The sequence below is a fragment of the Mauremys mutica genome, chromosome 5 (assembly GCF_020497125.1).
Source record: "Mauremys mutica isolate MM-2020 ecotype Southern chromosome 5, ASM2049712v1, whole genome shotgun sequence".
NCBI lineage: Eukaryota > Metazoa > Chordata > Testudines > Geoemydidae > Mauremys > Mauremys mutica.
In genome coordinates this window covers 48,496,370-48,518,350 of record NC_059076.1, presented here as the reverse complement: position 1 = coordinate 48,518,350, position 21,981 = coordinate 48,496,370, and the positions used below count along the sequence as shown (strand labels likewise).

Here is a 21,981-nt window from a genome sequence, read left to right as displayed (position 1 = left end):
TGAGCCATTAAGGTATTCTTTAGAGGTCTTTCACTTAGCTTACAAAATTAACAGGATTTCAGCAGAAAGTGGTACGGCTATAGACTCTGGGCAACATTTTCAGTGGTCAAAACCTTGGTTACAGTCTTATCTGAGAGACCCCACAAGTGATTTTGGCTCCTCAGTCTCTTTTGAAACAAGACTTCAGTACTTTAAAATTTTTTTTACCTGAAATAATGACAGAGGTAAGCCTGAACTGTTACAGTATCAGTGTATTAATCATAGAAATACACCTCTACCTCGATATAACACTGTCCTTGGGAGCCAAAAAAAAATCTTACCGCGTTATAGGTGAAACCATGTTATATTGAACTTGCTTTGATCCACCGGAGCACGCAGGCCCGCCCCCCCGGAGCATTGCTTTACCGTGTTGTATCCGAATTGGTGTTATATCGGGTAGCGTTATATTGGGGTAGAGGTGTATATGGAGAATGTACATATTTTAAATGGAGAGTGAAGTGGGACAAAAAAAAAACAGAGTTGGAATCCAATAATCTAGTTACCAGACTGTCTCAGATTAAATATAACCAACAGATTGAGTTTGTTGGTTGCTGCTAAACTTCAAGATGTTTTAGAAGACTGTAAATACTCTTTGCCTAAATCAAAAAGACTGAGAAGGTAGTCTTTGTGATTAAAGTACTGTATTGGGACTCAAGAGGTCTGGGTTCAATTTCTGGCTCTGCCACAGACTTGCTGTGCAACTTTGAGCAAATTACTTAATCTCCCTCTGCCTCAGTTCCTGATCTGTAAAATTTGAGTAACAATATTTTCTAAATCACGCGATTGCTGTGACAATTAATTCATTAATGTTTTTGAGATGCTGAAATACTACCCTGATTGGGGACATGAAACCATAGACAGACTTAGTGGATGTAACATCCTACAGTCATAATGGTACTGAAATTTTCACAGACCCCAGGATTTCCAACAAGTATTACTTTCCTCACCATTCCTATTACAGCCTTAGACATTTTAAATAGCAAATTAAGATATCACTGTATCAAACCGAAATAAAGTCATAAAGAGTTTAGTTTAAAAACTTAACTGAAATTATTTGGTTTTTTTTTTCAGGCTGTCTCTCCATGATTAAATCACTCTATTTTGATCCAATATTTATATTATAGAATAGTGAATTACCGAATTAAAGATCATTGCCATTCACCAGCACAAGAGTGACCACCTTAGTCTTCTCCACCTTAAGATATTCTAATGTTCTTTACAAACAAAAAGTTAGATACTAGTAGTGCAGTAAATATGTATAGAAAATAGAAAACACAGCAATTCATTATATACTCAGCAACAACTCATACATGAACAGAGGTGAAAATCAAAAGCTACTTTTCTGACTAAGGAAATGTTGGACAAAATACTGGTATTTTCTATTTCATTTTTAAACAATATGTAACAGCCTCTAGAAGCCATCAGAAATGATTTTACACTTTAGTTTTTCCTCTAAAATTTGGAAATATAGTTCTTTACCAGCAAAAGTCAGTCTAAGTTTTTATGGATTTTGTAACCTTTTCTTGAATACAAGAATAGAGAATGTGTAGGACTTCTAGAAATAGGTTGCCTTGTTTTACGATGTTTATAGACAGTTTGGAGCTGTCAGAAAATGCCTCTGTGGGAGAATCTCCATCCAGCATCCATAAGGATTTACAAGAAAATCATATAATTACTGGCTATGACTGATGAAGTGTAAGTCAAAGTACTGATACCTATATAAGATGTAAGAGGATGCAAGGGAGAACATATGTGCAAGTGCAAGAATTAGTGGTAAGCGTCTGGTGCCTAAAATATGCAGACTAAATATATGCTAATGGTTTGTGAATAAATGAAGCAAGAAATCAATGTACATTAGAAAAGGGAAGCTACAGTAAAAGAAGAAGCATTTTCACAACTGTTATAGGCTAGACTGTTATATCATGGTTAGAGCAGGAGGCTGCAATTCCTAAACCCAAGGGCAGAACACCCAGTTGTGTCAAGGAAGCAAGATCGGAACTGAAAAAACAAACAAACCGAGGAGTACTTGTGGCACCTTAGAGACTAAATAGTTTTCATGGGCTAAAACCCACTTTTAGCATGCAATGGAAAATACAGTAGGAAGATCTGTATACACAGAGAACATGAAAAATAAATGTGTTAGTCTCTAAGGTGCCACAAGTACTCCTCGTTCTTTTTGCTGATATAGACTAACATGGCTCCATTCTGAAACCTGGGGGGGAGGGGAAGCAATTACTGAATCAATCAAAACTAGCAAATGTTAACTATTTTGTAAGCTCAAAGTGCCAGAAGCACTTCAACAATATAAGATAGGAGGAAAACTTAACCTAGATGTGCTGAGATTGCCTAAAAAGGAGAAAGAGGTTTTCATTATTATTTATCGCTTGTAATGTGCTAGTGCTAGACAGAAACACAGAACAAAAAGACTGTTCCTGCCCCAAAGAGCTTACATTGCAGGCCATAATCTTCATGTTGCTTTAAAAAGCAAAAAGAACTCTCCTCCTCCCTTAACTCCAACCAAATTAACTTTAAAGAAATGCTGTTAAGTAAATTAAGATTTGAAGTGGAGGACTTAGTCTCAGTCTGGCACATGCTGCTGGTGTTCAGCCTGAATAAACTATACTTCAGTTGAATCAATAATTGCCAGAGCATTAGAATGCATTCACACAGTGTAGGGAGACAGAAAACAGAGGCAAGGAAGATGACAAAGTAACATAAAAATATTAAAAACAATGCTAGATTTTCTCAGCAGTTTAATGTTTTGATGCTTAAAAAAAAAGAAGCAACACCATAGCATCTATCTAAAATGCCTAGAGCAAAATGGAAGGGTACAGTGCCCAATATCTTTACTATTTACACTACATCAACAACAAAGTGATGGCTGTAGTCAATGTATTTACATTTTTATACGTGTACATAAACACAAATACAAAGCACCAGTAGTGGCTCCAAAGATAAGGCTTACAGCACAATTTATTTTTATATGAAGAAGATTTTTGATATGAATAAGTTACCTATTTTAGTATCAGGTCAATACAGAAACTAATGCTTTCCACAATTTTTCTAACAATGACCCATGACAACCTGATAAAATATAAACCAATATTTAAATAAAGTAAAACGAAGAAGGGCAATTAACATTATGTTAAATGCTTCCTCTTAGGTACTGAAGTTCACGCCTCATTGAAGAAGCAGAATTCAGACCTTTATTTCTAATTTTTGGCAGGAGTCAGTTTTCTGTAAGACTTAACAAGACATCAGCATATCTATTGTTAGGTAGCTGTGCCTAGTCTACTGAAAAAAGTAGAAACCTACATTGTTTATTAAATGAAATCTTAAAATTTTCAGAATGTAGTAAACACTTTGGAGTCCCTATAAAATCACTAGTTCTACCAGTTTTGTGCTTCAACAAAAACAAGAACAACAAGACTTTCTCCTTCTGATGCTAAGGGCAGGTGGTGTGTTGTTGTTGTGATTTTTGAGCACTCCATTGTGGATTTTCAGTTAGGCCTTTACAGTCTTCACCATGGAAGATGTTCCAGAAGTGACTTGAGACTAACAGCCCATTATCTGTGTCCAGCTCTATATATTGAGAGAGCTGTAGTCCGCATCTGTCAAACTGGGCAAGGGGATATACACTGCGTAGTCAGAAATGAATTATTTTTGGACACTTCCCCCTTCTTAAAAATAAAAATCACCCTTTAGCGTAGACCAAGCATAGAACATTTCAACCCAAAAGGAGAATTTTTCAGAATTCAGAGTGACCGCAGTCACAGAGGATGCTCCCTCACCCTGGATTTCTCTTTGCAAGTAGACTTCACACCCTCTTACCTAAGTTCACCATAATGTACTTTATTTACAAAGATGTATGCAGCTTCATTTCCCATCACCATAAGATTTTCCCCAAACTTCAGTGTAGCTCTAGGCACAGGGGGAGAGGGTGGAGAGAGAGATCTCAGCCTCTGTGAAATCATAGGTTTCTTGGCCTTTCCTTCCAGCCTTCCCTTCTCCCTTCCTATCTTCCATTTAACAGTCCCCAGCTGATGAGCTGAATCTCCTTGTTAACTGGTTAATCACCCAGTCCTAATCAATTATCTTCCAGTTTGGCCCATGCGGGGACACTTACGAAGTGCAAAGAGCGATGAGCCCTAAGCTACTCCAACTCTGTCACACCCTCACTTAGGTACATCAAGCATCTGACATGGACATCCAATGTCAGGAAGGCGACTGTACATGATGCATATCTCTTAAAACTGGCTCTCTTTGGATTCCCTATGAAACTGGTAGATGAGTTTAACTGCTAAGCATACCAAATCCTAAACAATTAGATAGCATAATTAGAATAAAATTATCTATACTGACTACATTACTTGTTAAACTAAGGCACTCAATATTTATTTTGAGAGAAGGATCCGGAGAGGTTCACATCCGTGTACTGCAGCAGATGGAAGGAACTAAGGTGGCAGAGGGCCCCACGCCCCCTTTAATAGCTTTGCCCTCATAATGTTGGGAACTCTGAGGAAAGAGGTAAATGGGATGCACCAGTGCTCTAATGGGCACTGTTATGAGACGGTTCCAACATCTGAACTGCAATGAGAAGGTTCCAACATCTGGTGCTTCCCAGGAGTGGGAATATGCAGAGGATACTCAAAAGAAGTAATAACGAGTTGCATAAACTGGAAAAGGCCATAGCCTTTCCATCACACTTACATCTTATCTACATAGGAAAGATTTTTCTGTGTTACATCAAGTGTAAATTTCAACGAATGTAGTTACACTAGCATAACCCTCCTCCCCCATGTAGATACTTTTATTTTGGTACAACAGTGCCCTTTTTCAATTTAGCTTATGTTGCTTTGGAAGGGATTTAACTTGAACTAGAAAAAGGCAATAACACCAGAATAAGAGTGTCCACACTGGGGATTATACGACTATAACTATATAACTGTATAGCTGGTAAAACTTTCCAATGCTTCCTTAGAAAATGGCTGACAACTGCAGTTCTTGTGCTAAATGCTTTTTTGTGCACACATGACTATATTGTACCAGCCAGTATATATTCACGTTATAGAGCAGGAACATCAGTCATTGACAATTACCACTTATAACCAGTTCACTGTGACAGGCTTGATACTTAGACACTTATGGACTGATGTGACTGGCACAGAACATATAAATCAGGGTCAAGAGGGAGTAACATGAACTAAAAATGGAACATACTTCTAGTTTGTGAAGATGGCTGATTCTCATTATTCCTCTTTTTCCTTCACTGGCTTCCTATTCCCAAAGATTTCTTCTTCCCATTTTTATACAGCTTCATTAACTTCTCTCTACCTTACATATAACCAGGGTCCCATGTATTCTCTGGCCACATCTACATTTGGAGGTAGGGGTGTGATTCCCAGCTCATGTAGACATACTTTCACTAGCTCTCATTGAAGTAGTGCGATAACAATAATAGTGCAGTCATGGTAGTAGCATTGGCAGCATTTGCATGGGCCAGCCACCCCGTGTATGTACCCAAGGAGTCCAGGCTGGTTTGTACGTAGGGTACCTAGCTCATGCTGCCGCTTGCCATGGCCTGTGCTACCATGACTATACTACTATTTTTAGCTATTCGAACTAGTGTGAGTATGTCTATGTGAGCCAGGAATCACACCCCCAGTTCTAAGTGTAGACATACTCTCAGATTCTAAGGCTGTGGAATTTGCCAAGCAAATGTGTTCTACGGTTTAAGCTTTCAGTTTTTAAAACTATTATGCCCCAGATTATATAGCTGAGAAGAAAATCTTGAACTTGAAATGTGAACTAAGTTTAAAACTGTTGCAATCTCATTTTTTTGAGTCTGCAAACAGTCTTAAAAAACAGGTGAGATTCTGTGCTGCACCTTTAAAGATGATGCAGTTACGTGCTGAGATCGTTGACAAATCAAAAATAAAAACTCATGAAATAAAATTAATTTAATACCAAAGTTAATAAATAGGAGTTACTATACTGACTATCACTCATTTTCATACGTAACTGAGTTAAAATCTTAGTTTTTTAATTTAAATTAAGTTGCTACAGAACACCCATTCTACCTTGCTAAAATGATACAGAATCCAGGAATCTTGCTAAAGAATTTAGATCAAGGTTGACTGGGAGTTCATAAGATCAGATCCTGTGATGCGTTACATATTATACTACATTTCTAGCCACCGAGACCTAAAGCAAAGAAACAGCCCAATAACACATAACCATTCACAGTACAGCCACATTAGGCAGATCAACTTCAAGCAGGCTATACCATATAAAAAATTACAGATTAGAAGATAAACTCATTTTTGTTTTGACTAGGCATAATAACAAAGCCTGATGTACAGATGTTTTCTTCAGTATAAATAAAAAGAAAGGGAAGTTAAAAAATAAACAAAAAGGTTTTGTATTAAGTTGAAAATATTGTTACCTGATAATGTGGGCTCCAGTCACATTTTCCAGCATATCACAGAGAGTGAGAAATATTCCTCTCACACTTTTCAGCTTTTGGGATGCTTCTGATACGGGGTATTGGTAAAGAATTTCTTGCTGTCAGGATATCAAATTATCAGTTAGTTAAGCAAAGGAAAAGATTGCTAAGGAAAAAGTATATCCGCAACATCAGTTATTTTGGACTTGAAAACTTTTATCACACACCTCCCCAGCATGTTATCTAGCACTGGTTTGTTGGGGGATTTCCAGACCTTGCTACAAACTTGCAAAGTTTTTAAGCATGTGCATATATATACACAAGGTCGGCTCCAGGCACCAGCATAGGAAGCATGTGCCTGGGGCGGCACATGCTAAGGGGCAGCATTCCATCCATTCTTCGGGCGGCACAGTCGGAGCGCTTTTTTTTTTTGTGTGCGCGCGCTTCGGCAGTTCTTTTGCTTGGGGCGGCAAAAATGGTAGAGCCGACCCTGTGTGTGTGTGTGTATACATTTAAGTTTACAGCTCCTCTAAAGATCAGGCCCTAAACTACAACATAAATACACGGCCTTTCTACACATACATCACTGATGATATACATTTAAGTATACACACACACACACACACAGGGTCGGCTCTACCATATGTTTGTAAAAACATATGTTTGTATATATATGTTTGTAAAAAAAGACTTTTGTAAATCTTTACTATGAGGGCAAATATATACAAAAATTAAAAACATATTGAAGAATTTCACATCTTAAAAATAGTCATTTTAAAAAACAACAGTTCCGTGGAATCACATTTGTTCGTGTTTGTACAGCACTCTGAACATGTGATCTAGCTCTTAAATGGAAATCTGTGAACCCCTTACTCACAACGGCGAGCATTTATTCACACTAACAAAACCAGAGCCTTCTTCATTTTTCAATTATGAGTTGTCGGTTTACAGCTCCTCTAAAGATCAGGCCCTAAACTACAACATAAATACACGGCCTTTCTACACATACATCACTGATGATATAGTTACATATAAAGCAAGATATTAGTAGGTACATACTGAAAAAATTCATAGGTCATTAACAAATACGGTGCCGAGCATGCAATTGTTTACACGTGGTTGCACAGGAACAGAAGTCTGCCTAAGGGCAAAAAATTGCAGAATCAGTAACTGTAGGGGTAATAAATCTTTAGGTAAATGATTTTACCTGATTCTTTCCAGTCTTTTAAATTTCTAGGTTCTTAAAGGGAAATGATGTCGTTACCTATTTTACATAACAGTTATATTAATTACTTCAGAAACCTTTAATTAAAGCACTTTTGTGTGGGAATAATAAACTAAAGGATAATAATGCCCACATACTCGGTGTAGTTTGTCAACCCATGAAAATGTACAGAGCTAATAACTGATACCTACAGAGATACTGCAATCCTATACAGTGTTTTCAATCTTTATTAGATGGCCTGGAAATAATCTAATTCAAATATCAAGTCTACCCAAGATAGAGAGGCCAGGAGATACTATTAAAAATGAAATTATCTTTCTTAACAAATAAAAGCAACAGTGACTGTGCCAAAATTTTGTTGGGAAATGTTCTTTTCAATCAGATTAAAAGAATTTCAAGTCTCGCTATTGAGAGAACTGGCAAGCTCTGCCACTCTCATTCAATTTAATTAGCTCTATTTTTAAATACTTGTTTGCAACAAGGATTTTCTGCATCGACCTCTCATCAAGAAAAAAAGCCTTTTCTAATTACAGCATTGCAATGGGTTAGAAAAAAAAAATCTTTTCTTTCCCAATGAACAGGGACCTTTACACAGTTCATTTGAGAAATAACTATACACTTTCCCAGGGAAAGAAAAGACAAACATAACAAAAGATCCCAGCAGCACCATCTATATATTTATGAGTTAGTAAGGTTTAGTATCTATCACCACACAAGCAGATCAGTTGTCTTCCAAGCAAGTTGAAAAGTGTCATTTTGTCTAAATGGTGCAAAGGCCAAGGACAATTGAATTAATAAATGACAAAGTAGTTAATCTTAAAAGAATACAATATTTTCTGAACAGAACACTAAAATATTGCTTGGAAATATTCTTTTGTCAGTAAATCCCACCTCTTCTATTTCCATTATCCTCACTTCTCATATAATGAACTGCAAAGAAACAGTTTGCTTTAATCAGAACAGTCTTGGCACCAGGAAAGATGGCTGAAAGGACTCCTGTCAAAATAGAGAGGACCAGCTAAAAACCTCCCACAACCTTCAAACACAGGACACTGACAAAGGATGTTTTAAGTTGTCCTTACACCGCAGTGAAAGGAGACAATAGTCTGCTGCTTTGCTGTACACAAGAAGACTGTGAGCGCTGCAAGATTCATTCAAAAGCTATTAAAACAGGAACTATTACTGCAGAATTTATATGGTAAGTATTTGTAAAAGCCAACAGGGTCTCATTAGTTGCTCAGTAATGCTTGCTTTACATAGAAACTAAACAAATTCTTCCAATACTGATATCAATCATTTAGAAAAGACATGAATAACATTATTCTCTTAAAACATGAAATCACTGGAAGACTGTCCAAGTACAGAAATCTGTTACAATGGAATGAAATATTTACTTTGTTCTAAAAAGCTCAACTGAGACCCAACCTACTAGCTGAATCTGTGATTACATGGAAGACTAATTTCCTTATAGGCAGATGACTTTTACATTATGATACAACAGCCAAAGCTCTGTGAGGCTTAGGATTCTTTAATTCTGCTTTTGAGTGCCCAGGGCTCATAAGTGGGAGAAACTAGTATAAATTGCCATTATTTACTAATGAGGCTAAGGTGATCTGCACACCAAATCAGCCACAAGATAGAGATAAAAAGCCCAATAAAGGATCACTTATAGAAGACAGATAGATACGTTTCTTCATTTCTAATCCAAACTACTGTAAAGTCTGGAATCTGGAACAGCATATCCTTATTCATTCACTGTTAATAGAATAACATTAAAGGACAATTTTCTCCAAAAGGCATGGTGTTCTTTTGGTAAAATGTATGTTTTTAAGAGCTCAATTGTGCCATTTAGGCACAAGACAGCATTAGTGGCTGTTTAAGATTGCACCACCTCTGGGGTTGCTCAGAGAAGAATTTATCCCTGGAATGTAGGGGGAGCAGGCCAGCTGCAACCGCTTTTTCAAGGGTGTAGTGTACTACTCCTTATGAGGTTCCAGTCCTGTATCACAGAAAAGTGTGAAGAAGGGATAGGACAATGGGTGCCATGTGGGGTAGCGATAGGATGACCAGATAGTGTGAAAAATTGGGACGGGGTGGAGGGAAATAGGAGCCCATATAAAAAAAAGCCCCACATATCAGGACTGTCCCTATAAAATTGGGACATCTGGTCACCCTAGGTACTGAGGGAGTGGCCCTCTCATACCCAAGTGCAGGGACTGTACCTGTGCCAAATCTAACTACCTCCTAATGAGGAAACTAGTAGCTCTGAAACCAGATAAGCCTTGGTTATCCTTGTATTTTTTCACTATTTTAGTAATATTAAGTTTATATGTTTCACCAGGACAATGCTGTCTCTTTCTTTATAAGACAACTGTCTCTAGCTTTACAATATAGTCCATATTGGATGAATGGGGACAAGGAGCTGCAGCATAAGATTTAAAAAAGAAAAACTAACCATTTGCAACATATTGTAAGTGAACTTTGATTAAGCTTCTTATATTTATTCCATTGCCAGTTGAGAATACCTTATACATTCTTATTGTGGGAAAATACCAAAGTGAGAAATGTTCTGAGATTTTCTCTACATTAATGGGAGAAGTCTTAGGTTGCAAAAAACAGCAGAAAGTGAACCAGAGTGGCCCTGAAGGATTTATAAAAGACATTTGTATAAACTACTTTGTACCATAGCCACCTCTGATCGTGAAAGTGTAGTCTCCTAAATGATATGAGAGAGGCTTGAAAAGCAAAGCTTACAGCAGGGGCCCTCAAACGTCATTGCACCTCCTTCTGACAAAGTTACTACATGACCTGGGTGGGGGGAGCACATCGGAGCTTGAGCCATGCCGCTGTGGGTGGGGAGAAAGGGGGCCACAGGCCAAGCCCTGCCATCTCTGGTGGGAGGAGAGGGGGCTGTATCCTGAGACCCATTGCCCCAGCTGGGGGTGGAGCTCAGGCTTCAGCTTCAGCCCTGGGTCCCAGCAAGTCTAATGCTGGCCCTAGCGACCCAATTAAAATGGGGTCATGACCCACTTTGGGATCCTGACCCACAGTTTGAGAACCGCTGGCTTACAGTATTATAATGTAGCCTTTATCCCAATGGGGGGTGGGAGGATAAGAGTGTGTTTGTTTTTAAAGAACATTACTAGGGTTGAAAAGTTAGGAAATGCCAGATTTATAGTTGCTTGTGTAGCGTTAATTCTGCCCCCCTGTCTGTCCATCCTATACACTGACTGAAGCAGGAGTCCTGCAGAAAAAAAATAACATGCCACAGTATCATAAGGCATACACACAAGGGGCTGAATTAAGTAGCTGTAAATCTGACATATCCTTACTTTAAAGAGTTTGATTTTGCAAACTAAACAGTTTTTTTTTAAATGAAGGGGAAGGAACAGGGGTTAAAGTAATTTCTTAGGTTACCCTCCTCTCCCTCACAAAGGAAAACGGTAAAAACAAATTCCTTTATGTGCATCTGTAACACTCTCCACTCCATAATGCATTTTCAGAAGAGTTTAAACCCTAACCATTATCACTGCAGTGAAGACATCTGCCACTTAAACTAAGGACAAATTGCATTAATTGGCAACTGGAGAAAGATGTTATCCCAGCAGAGGGATGGACCACTAGAGATTAGTCAGCAGCAGGAGAGGAAAAAGCCTGGCCCAGCTTTTTCCTCTCACCTGCTACCCTGGGAGTTTGGAAAGCTCCTGCTCTATATAGTGCTCCAGAGTGAGGGGAAATGGGCTCCTGGGACCAAGTGCTGAGTCCAGGGGCAATTTAGGGTAGGGAGCCTGGTTGCTGCCCCATGTGATGCTCCTAAAGCAGCCCTGGTCATGTTGGGTCAAGGGCAGAGATAGTTGAGCTGGGCTGGGCTTCTCTCTCTCCCTACCTGCCACAGCTGTTCTGATAATTCCCAGTCATTTCTCGTACAGTGTGTCCTGCTTCTGCTTTGTCAACGGAATGAACCCAACCTCAGAATGTTCATGTGTTCAGTTGTATTTGCACTCTGAAAACATTTTCCTGACAAACATAAGTAAGAGAAAGGAAATAGCAATTCTCAACAGTTTATATCTCAGCAAAAACTGAATGGAATTTCATAGGACAAAGAAAGGGCATTTCTGGAGCATGAGGGTGTTGTTCGTGCCTAATATCAATGGCCTGCTACAAACAATGGAAATGTTAATGTTTCTCAAAGAAAAGGTCCCATGAATCCTTTATAATGGAAAGTGTTAAGCAACTTAAATATAGGGTTTTCTACCAGCTTCTCTCATAAAAAAAATTCTGATGAGTTAGGATGCTTTGTACTTGTATAGTGCTTTACATTTATAAAGCAATGTTCAAAAGCAGCAGGATAAGAATGTGGTAGCTAATTGTAAAAACCTGAAGATATTCCTTCTCACTTTATTTCTAAGGACCTATGGTAATGTACTTTATCGAGGGACCTTCAGCAGTGCTTCAAAATTCAATTAAAGATTGTAAGCTGGACTCCTAACTTTTTCCTGGAATTTCAGGCCTGATTTCTATAATAGACATAATAACTTTGCAGACACTTTGACCATAAGATGGAATCACTTAGAAAAGGATTAGTAAACATGAGGTACCTTTATTTAAAGTCACAACAATTGATATTATAATTAGACTCAGCAGAATCTGATTTTTAATTTTTTGCAATTTTTAACTTTTTATTTTTTAAACTATTTTAATTTTTAGTTGCAGGAAATTAAGCTGAGGTAGGGTAGAGGTTAGGACAGCACTGAGAGTGGGTGTGCAGGGGGCTCTCTCAGCAAAGCAGAGACCCCTAGCCAGAGCTGCAAGGAGGAAGAAGAGCCAGCACTTGGGGAGGCCACCTGGTTACTGAACAGTTCCTGCACAGGACAGACCCATTCAGCAGTGGGGTGGCCTCTCCTGCAACTGGGAACTTGTCCTCCTCCTCCTCGCAGGCCTGGCCAGGGGTCTTCTGCTCTACCCCACCAGAACTGCAGCCTTCCCAGCACCCACATGGATCCAGAATCTGTGTCTCTATGGCTGCGCCCTCTGTGGTTCCACTGTCACAGCCCACCTCACTCATTCACTCCTGTGCCACCACGGTTGCAGAGGGCTTTCTGCACTGCTACAGGGCTGGTGACATTACACCCTTGCAGGTGTGTCACCTGAAATCAACATTTACTGACATCTATTGATTTAAATTGAATCCTGCCTGTCTTTTGCTTCATTTGGTTGATCACATACCTCATCCTTAGATGTTTCAGAGTCCAGTTTAAGTGTGAGGTACATAACAATATGAGGCATGCCTTGGATAGCCAGCTGAAGGTCCATATTATCTTCTCTCCACAGAAGCTTGACGAGATTGTTCATAGCGGACTGTGCCTGTTTATACCTTTGCTGAGATGTTCCTTCATGCTCAAAGACTGAAGTTTCAAATGTAAGTTTCACCTATTAAAATAATTAAATATATTATAAAAATGGGGCTATACTTAAAGTCATGTTCAATGTCAAATAAATAAAAATATATTTTGCCTTTAAGAAGAGCTGTAATTTCTTCTATCTTTTTATGGTAGAGAAAGTTCTCTACAAAGAAATTTTGAAACACATATAAAGGACATAAGCATTGAAAAATCCCTGTGGTTTGAAGAAAGCCACTTATACATTCAATGTTATATAACCATGTATTACCAATGACAAAGCCAGCTATTACATGTTTTATCAACCATGTGAACTAGGCATGTGGCTTGATATGTTTTCATACTTGTTTTTTATGGTTTTAAAAACAGAAAAACACACTTCCTGCTCTGGATTTATTTGAACACACAATCTAGCACCACCATTTTGAAACATTATTACATAAGACTTGTTTCAAAATGGCATTATTTACACATTTACATGTTCTTAAGGTTCTTTTTCAGAAGTATTTCCTTAACATTTTAAACTCATCAGTTTAGAAAGGTATATTAGTGCAATGTAACCTACTTAAGTTGGACCACAAACCACCACCAACCTTTTAGTAAATTTTTAGAACTCAGTGTCCATTGAATTCTTTACCACAAACTAACTTTCCAGTACATTTTCATTGTTCCTTGCCATATCAATTTTAAAAAAAAATTAAGCAGGAAAAGAAGTGCTGTGCTGATTTATGATTGGACATTAACAACTATCTCTTATATACCATCAGTATATAAGCACAAACATTTGTTGTGTTACCTGCTGTCCCAATTCTTCTAACAAGCAAAGTGTGACAATAATTTATAAAAAGACAATGATTAAATCCATTTTACAAAAAAATCGTACAGCTGACAACTATTTTATATTACTTTCTTTAAAAATAAGTATAATTTTTAGCTTTGGGTATATACATTGGAATTTTAAACAACATAAAAACAAGTATAAATTTGGTTTGGAACTGGATTCTTCATTTTTCAAAATGTGTTTTTAAATCTGCATTTTATGTACAGTTGGCTTATGAAAGTAATTTTAAAAAGATTAAATTAATTAATAAAATTCTTACTTTTAATGAAAACTACACAGTAAATACGGGAGCGGGAAAACAAAGGAATTTTTATTTCTTGTTTGAGCCTAAAATTGTACCTCTCAGAAAGGGGAAATAAAAGGTTTTACCTTCTTGGTGAAGGCTTGTTTGCCCATTTGGAAATTAACTTCAAAATATCTGATCAGACGAAAGTTCCAAAGGCAGTATGCTACATGCTAAAATGCTGTCTCCATTTAAAGCCAATGGGAGCTTTGTCACTGACTTTACTGGAACCTTGATTCTGTCCAGTGAACTAGGGTAACTGATGTGAGAAAAAAAAAATGGTCATGCTTCCTCAATAGCAATTAAGCTTAAGAAGCCTGAACAAAAGCAAGTAGTGTGTGTGAAAAAAAAATATTTCAAAGAAAATCTAGCAAGCGATATGGACAGTATACAATACTCATGCTTGTCAAGAAAGAGCAAAAAGACTACCATGTACTGCAACCATTTCGACATCTGACCCTCCACTTCCCCATCTCCCCTTCCCACTGATGGCCTTGAGCTTCTCCTCTCCCATTCCTGCCACTTCCAACCTCTTCCCCCTTTGCCCTTTCTCCTCTTTTAAGCAGCACTGCATCCAACTCTTCTTCCCTCTCCCCCTCCATGTTGGTGTCATTTCCTACTCACCCAGCTCCTCCCCATCACTCTTCCTTTCTCTCTGATTTCAACTCATGGCTCTCCCTCTTCCTCTCACACTCTCCCATCGATATCTTCAGTGGCTTCAAACTTCCATTTTGATGACCCACCCACCCTTTAGCCACCCATCTTCTCACCCTTACCTCCTCATTTGACCTACAGCCTTGGTTCAACTCACCCACTCACCAAATGGACATTCACTTGAGATGATCTTTATCAAGCACTGCTTTCAACTCTGATCCATCACTGAGTTCCCCCTCTCTGAGCATCATCTGGTCTCTTTCAGCATCACTCATCTGCCCCCTCCCTCTCACAGACCCTTCAGTGACTTCTAGTACAGGAATGGTGATGACTTCTCTTCTGTTCTCTATGTCTCTTCCCTTTCTCCCATTGATATCATTGTTGATTCTCTCCATGCTTAACTATCCTTCACCTTTACCTCTTTTGCACCTCTATTCTGTCACTGCCACCCACAGCTCTGGCTCACCCCCAATACCTGCTTCCTTCACTCCTGCTAAGTGTGTCTGGTGGAAAACCTGTGCCCATGCTGACAACCTTCACAACATATATGTTCTCTCCTCCTTCAGTTCTTCTATTTTCCAAGCCAAGGGATACTCCCACCCTTCCTATCCTCTCTCAAACACTGAGATATTGACTCGCACCTCCACTCTGCCAGCGATGCCAGCCTCCATCAATCATTTGGTATATTTTCAAATAACATTGCGATTTCTCCTTTGCTGCCCCTCATACATGTGAGCGCCTCATAAACATCCACAAAACCACCTCATTGTCTTTCTTCAAATCTCCCATTTAAAACTCCCTTTTGCTGTGAGGTCTACAAAAAACTTGATAACAGAGATGCAGCTGATGTGCTGTGACCACTGTCTATCAGGCTCTCATTGTTTCTTTAGACTCCCCCATTTGCCTGTATCTACCGCTCATCTCTTATCATACATGGAATGTACATTCTTTGGGGGCATGGACAATTTTTTTGTTCAGCATCTAGCACAATGGGGCCCTCATTCATGACTGGGGCTCCTAGATGCTACAAGTAATACAAAAACAACATGGAGTCTGGAGACAGGACAAAATGATGCCACAGAGTTGGTGGTTGTGCATGATCTCCCCATCCTTCCATATGGGAAAGGGGAAAATCCTCTAAGACAATCTTGTATCTTCCACTCTTGGGCATTCCCTTTTCCAGCTTCAGGAGAGTTTCTGGTTAAAGATGACACAGCTGACAGGAAATCATATTAAGAAAAGGATAATCTAAATACCAAGAAAGCCAAATATCCAAAAATATGGCTTTTATTATGTGCAGAGATGGCAGTGTCGCCTATTTAAAGTTGCCTGGCACCTCTCTGTTATAAAACCCTGTTTTCAAACCCTGTTTTCAGTAGCTTATAACTTGCCAAACTGACTATTCAGGCTGAAATTTTCCATGCCAGGTATCTGCCTTCGACTGAACATTTTTGGAAAGTTCCAACTAAAATGGTTCAGTGATTTACAAGAATGCAGTTAGGGAAAAATATGTTGTTTTGCCCACTTTAAAAATTCATACAACCATTTCATTGAGAAACTCTAGAATCTCTATTCTGTTGGAGCATTGACTATGCCTTTTGCTTTCCTCATGAAAAGTCATCCAAATTTAGCCAAGTTATAAGACTCTGAAAATCACAATTTGCACAAAGTAGAACTTTAATAGACGCTGGCAATATTCTCCAAAGATTCCATCTGTACTGAGCATGCACCACCCCAAGGATACAGGCATTGAGTAGAATGTTCCCTATAATTGCTCCACCTAGCTCCCAGGGGCTGCTGTGGAGCTGGGCAGCGGAATTGAGGGAGACAATCTTTTTTGTGCTCTCAGTGCTCCTGCTGCTGGCAGCCAAGCAGCATGGAGGAGGAGGATGAAGACCTCTAACTCAAATGCAGAGGGGTGAGGTGCAGAAACAAGGATAGGAACGCAAGCCAGACAGAGCAGGTTAATGGGAGCAAAGGGGGCAGGGAGAGAAGGATTCAAAATCACTACAGCACCACTCCACTCCAGAACTGAACTTAGGATTCCTAAGACTTAGGAAATATGAATTCATCCATCTCATTCAGTGAGCACCATTCATCCTGTGCACTGAACGAGTCAAGAGTCCTGTGGAAAAATAGTATGTGATCAATTACAGCCTTTATCAAAATGCACAGGGGGAACCACATTAAAGTTGCATAGGCAACCTGCATTCTGGCCTTGACTTTACAACCTAAACAACACTTTTTCCACATAGTTTATTTGTATCTAATATCTACATATGGTGATAATCACTTACTTTGAAATCATTTATATATACAGTACTCTAAGCAGCTGGTAGTACCATGCATCCAAAATTCTGCATCATCAATTCTATATACCAGTTACAGGGACAAATTCACTGCTGGTGTACACAGGTGTGTTGTATTCTTTTGTGAGAACATGGCTGTAAGCCTCAGGGTCATGGCTAAATTCTGACATTCTGTCTACTTAAGATTTCTCTGTCATTTCAAATATTTAAAGATATTCTTAACTTTCTCCTGAGTGGAGGAAAGCTGCCACCTTTACCTTAGAAGTGGTTACTTTTCAGTGATACATGACATGATCTCTAGAAGTGGTGAAATGACTGGTTGACCCTTACCTCCACAAGCACAACTTCAAACTGGCCATCCTCTACACAAGCTGGAAGTGACTTTCTTCCCATGTCTAGAACCACCTTTTGTCATCTATAATTGCCCCTTTTACCTTCAATCATTCGCTTCCCTATCATCCTGTCATCTGGGAATGGGGAGCAGACTAGAAGTTTAGCTGCTCCCAACTCTGGGCTTTAAGGATAGAGGTAATCCAAAAGCAGACCTGGAACATGTGGGACTACAACATCAGTGCTGTGGGTTACAGGCAGCTCACGGAATCATCCATTTAAAAAAAAAAAAGGTCATTTTAATGGTCACTCATTTAATAAAAAAGAACAACACTTTTCCTTACTTCCCCCACTTAAAATAAATCAGGGTGAAGGAAGCCCAAAGTCCATATATACATTCTGTAAAGTTTGCCAAGTGCTTTGGGATCTTTGGCTGAAAGACAATCCAGAAATGTCAGTTACATTCACTTAACTGAATGTTTTCAAAGTATTTGGTTAAAATAGATCCTGGAGAAAGTCAGAGATTTTCTTCTTCTTGTTACCCTTATGACTAGGGTATGGTAGAGCCTGTGTGTCTTGCAATAATTTCATGGGACATAAAGAAACACAGTCAGCCAAGCTGAATTAAATTAAGTAAATCACTGTATTTACTTAAGCCTGTTCTAATATAGGGTCTGGTTTTCTTTTCTAAACAGTGGTAAAAGAAAAGAAATCTTGGGTTCAGACTCATCAATATTCTTATGAGCAAAGCTAAGCAGAAGTGGGTCAACACTAGCAGTGATCTGTGTCAAATTAAGTAGCAGCTGGTTTGGTTACAGCGAGTTAAAATGTAGGTCCTGTATGAAACTAACAGTGTAAATATTCAGGATTCTCTCAGATCTTTCTGAGGCTGGGGTACTCTGTAGTCTCTAGATCATGTTCAAAGACTGCTGTAAAACCTTCAGATATTCAGTGAAAATCTGGTTTGTTAAAATAAGGATATTTTTGTTTCATTTTTTATTTACTTCTGTATCTACCTACCTATTGTATTATTTGCATTGTGGTAGTACCCAAACGTCTCAGAATCAGGGCATGATTGTGCTAGGTAGATGTGGTCCTTGCCTTGAAAAAAAATACAGTCTGATGTAGCAACTGTTTGTGGTGCTGGGTGGGCCTTTGTGGTGCTGGGTGGGCATAATTTACAAATATGATAAACTGGGCGTTATCTATCCAAAAATTGATATTTGTGTAAGATAAGCACAATCCTAGAAGTACTGTTAATGGGCAAGATGAACTATATTCACATTCACTGGGGCTAAGAGAAGTTAGAGATTTTTTTTCTGAAAAGGCAGATAGCAAAAAGTTATGTATAAGTTATGTATACTCACAAAAAAGCTGTGACAACTTATTATGGAAATAACTGATTTAGAACATTACAGTTTGTCTTATGCAGCTGCAACTGTCTTATATCCAATGTCTTTTGCAATGCATAGCGAATGATAATACACTAACCACTCAGTTTGTGAACAAGCAATCTTTTTTACTAAAGCTTGCAAGCAACAAAACTTATTTCTGCTGCAGCATGAAGAGAATGTTTTCAATTGCAAAAAAACAGAACTATATATTAAAATTCTCCAACAGTCTATTTAGGTAATCACTCTTCTGGCTTGACTTAAGCTGGTTCAGTTACTGGGAAATAATTGCACTTTAATAAAAGGTTTTGGAAAGCCAGCATGAGAAACAGTTATACATTTCAAGCAATCACTATCTGCTTGACAGATTTACTGTCAATGGGAATGTTAAGGCTGCATTAACATTAACTACTATAAAAAAGTTTATATGGGATGTTTGAGCAACAATATATATGCTCTAATTTAACAAGGATACAATTAATTAAGCAACATTGTCTGCTTTTCATTCAGTAAACAATAGTAGCTACAGCAACTACCTATTTTGTCAAAGGCAGGATGCGACAGGATTCTTCTACAGTGGAGTTCTGCCAATACTTTACCACAATTTCACTAGTTTAGTCAAGCTCCATGGTGTCAAATATCTTGGAAACCTTCCTAAACTGACACACTAGCACTTAGACTTATGCAACTGCAGATGTACAACCTACAAAAACTAGCACCAACTTTGCTGTAAATGGCAGTGTGGTCATCTGAGTGTAATGACCTAGAAATAAAAAATTCTAGTTGCTGTTCACCTTCTGAATGGTAAACATATCTTCACTATTATTACTTATTTTTGTATACCATTAGAAGAAAACAGTCAGGTTCCCAATACACTAGACAAGTTTATTTTATAGGAAATGTTTATTTGTAGGAGTTGGATTAAATCTTGAACTATTTGATCAGCATTAAGAATAGTGTACACACACTGGGACATACTGTGATGAGAAAGAAGTTTAGTTTTTAATTTCCATCTCTCATTATAAATCTGTACAATGTCCCTGGTGAGGTAGATTTAACAAAGTAACTTGAAATATTTAATTATCTGGAACATGGGTAGCATGAAAATTAACAATTTCTAAGATTAAATAATTGTTTTAATAGTATATACGTTTGTATCTGCTCGGCGGCTCCTAGAAATATGGTCAGTTTCAACAGTCTCAGAAGTAATGCATAATGCTTGTTGTTTTGGGGAAGCCTATCTTTGTCAAAACAGCATGGGGGCTTCATCACACATTAGAGAATTACAGTGTGCACATGTAACTAGGGTGCTATTCACTGCTGTAAACCCTAACTAGCTATAGTGTGTAAGACAAGAATTATAGTTTACAATTTGAAAATAAACACTAATGTTAACGTTAAAAAATTAACCTTAAAATGAAAAAAATAAGCCTTGCAATATTGTTGTGAGAAAGATTTATAAAAACAAATAAATACAGATCAATGCATCCAGTGTACAACATTAAAAGGGAAATGCAAACTGCAGTGTGACAACAGCACTTCACCACAATATTACATTCTAAGTACAAGAAACTGGTTCAGCTTCCTGAAGAAAAGTTACTACCACAATTCTGTAAACGGTTTCCTTTTAAAAAGTTGCTCAGTGTACAATCACCAAGTTCATCCCCCTCTTATTTTTAAGTGCCTACTCTGAAAGCTGTGAGACCACAGCAAAATTTTGTTAGCTGTGGATAAAAGCTTCTGAAGGTAGGTCTACCTTGCAAAAAACAAACAAAAAAAACTGGGTCTACAGACTTGGGCTTGTGCTACAGAGCTAAAAACAGCCATGTACATATTCCAGCTCAGGCTGGTGCTCGGGCTCTGAAGCCTAGGACGCAGCTGGGCCAACTTTATAATTGCACAAAACTGAACACCCTTGCCCCATCCCCTTCCCCACCTCTTCCCTGAGGCCCCACCCTACTCCGCCCCTTCTCCAAGGCTCCGCCTCACTCGCACGCCTTCTCCCCTCCCTCCATCACTCGCTTTCCCCCACCCTCCCTCACTTTCACTGGGATAGGGCAGGGAGTTGGAGTGTGGGAGGGGGTGAGGGCTCCGGCTGTGGCTGTGGATAAGGGGTTCAAGGTGCAGGAGTGGGCTCCGGGCTGGGGACGAGGGGTTCAGAATGCAGAAGGGGGCTCAGGGCTGTGGCAGGTATTGGGGTGTAGGAGGGAGTGTGGGCTCTGGCTGAGGGTGTGGGCTCTGAGGTGGGGTCAGATGAGGGGTTTGGGGTGTGGGAGAGGTGCGGGCTGTGGGCTCCAGGAGGGAGTTACTTTGCAGGAGAGGGTTCCGACATGGGGCAGGTGTTGGGGTGTGGGAAGTGGTGAGGGCTGCAGGCTTTGGGGGACACTTACCTCAGGCCGCTCCCAGAAGTGACCGGCATGTCCGGCTCCTAGGCAAAGGGGCAGCCAGGGAGATCTGCATGTTGCCCACACCCGCAGGTGCCACCCCCACAGCTCCCATTGGCTGCGGTTCCCAAACAATGGGAGTTGTGGAACCAGTACTCAGGACGGGGGCATATGGAGTCCCCGTGGCCGCTCCTGTGTCTAGGACCCAGACATGCCAGCTGCTTCCGGGAACTGCGTGGAACCAGGGCAGGTAGGGAGCCTGCCTTAGCCCTGCTGCGCACCACCTGGACTTTTAGCATCTCGGTCAGCAGTGCTGACCGAAGCCACCAGGGTCCCTTTTCGACCAGGTGCTCCAGTCAAAAACCAGACGCCTGGCAACCCTAGTGCGCTTCAGAGCCTGAGCCAGAAATCTATATGGCTAATTTTAATGCTGCAGTGTGAGCCCCACAAGCCCAAATCTGTAGCCCTACGCTCTGAGACTCTCTGTCATGGTTTTTTGTTTTGCAGTGTATATAAGAACATAAGAATGGCCATACTGGGTCAGATCAAAGGTCCCATCCAGCCCAATACCCTGTCTGCCAACAGTGGCCAATGCCAGGTACCCCAGAGGGAGTGAACCTAACAGGTAATGATCAAGTGATCTCTCTCCTGCCATCCATCTCCGCTCTCTGACAAACAGAG

General features: G+C 39.4%; 1 protein-coding gene across 6 annotated transcripts in view; it reads right to left on the bottom strand.

The window, feature by feature from the left end:
- Positions 1 to 21,981, bottom strand: part of INTU (inturned planar cell polarity protein) — a 96,433-nt gene that overhangs the window by 43,539 nt on the left and 30,913 nt on the right. For all 6 annotated transcript variants that reach the window (XM_045019350.1, XM_045019353.1, XM_045019349.1 and 3 more), the window contains exons 4-5: positions 12,936 to 13,139; positions 6,485 to 6,603 (exon numbers count right to left, since the gene is read on the bottom strand). In XM_045019350.1, the coding sequence (XP_044875285.1) occupies positions 6,485 to 6,603; positions 12,936 to 13,139 (323 nt within the window). The remainder of the gene's footprint in view (positions 1 to 6,484; positions 6,604 to 12,935; positions 13,140 to 21,981) is intronic.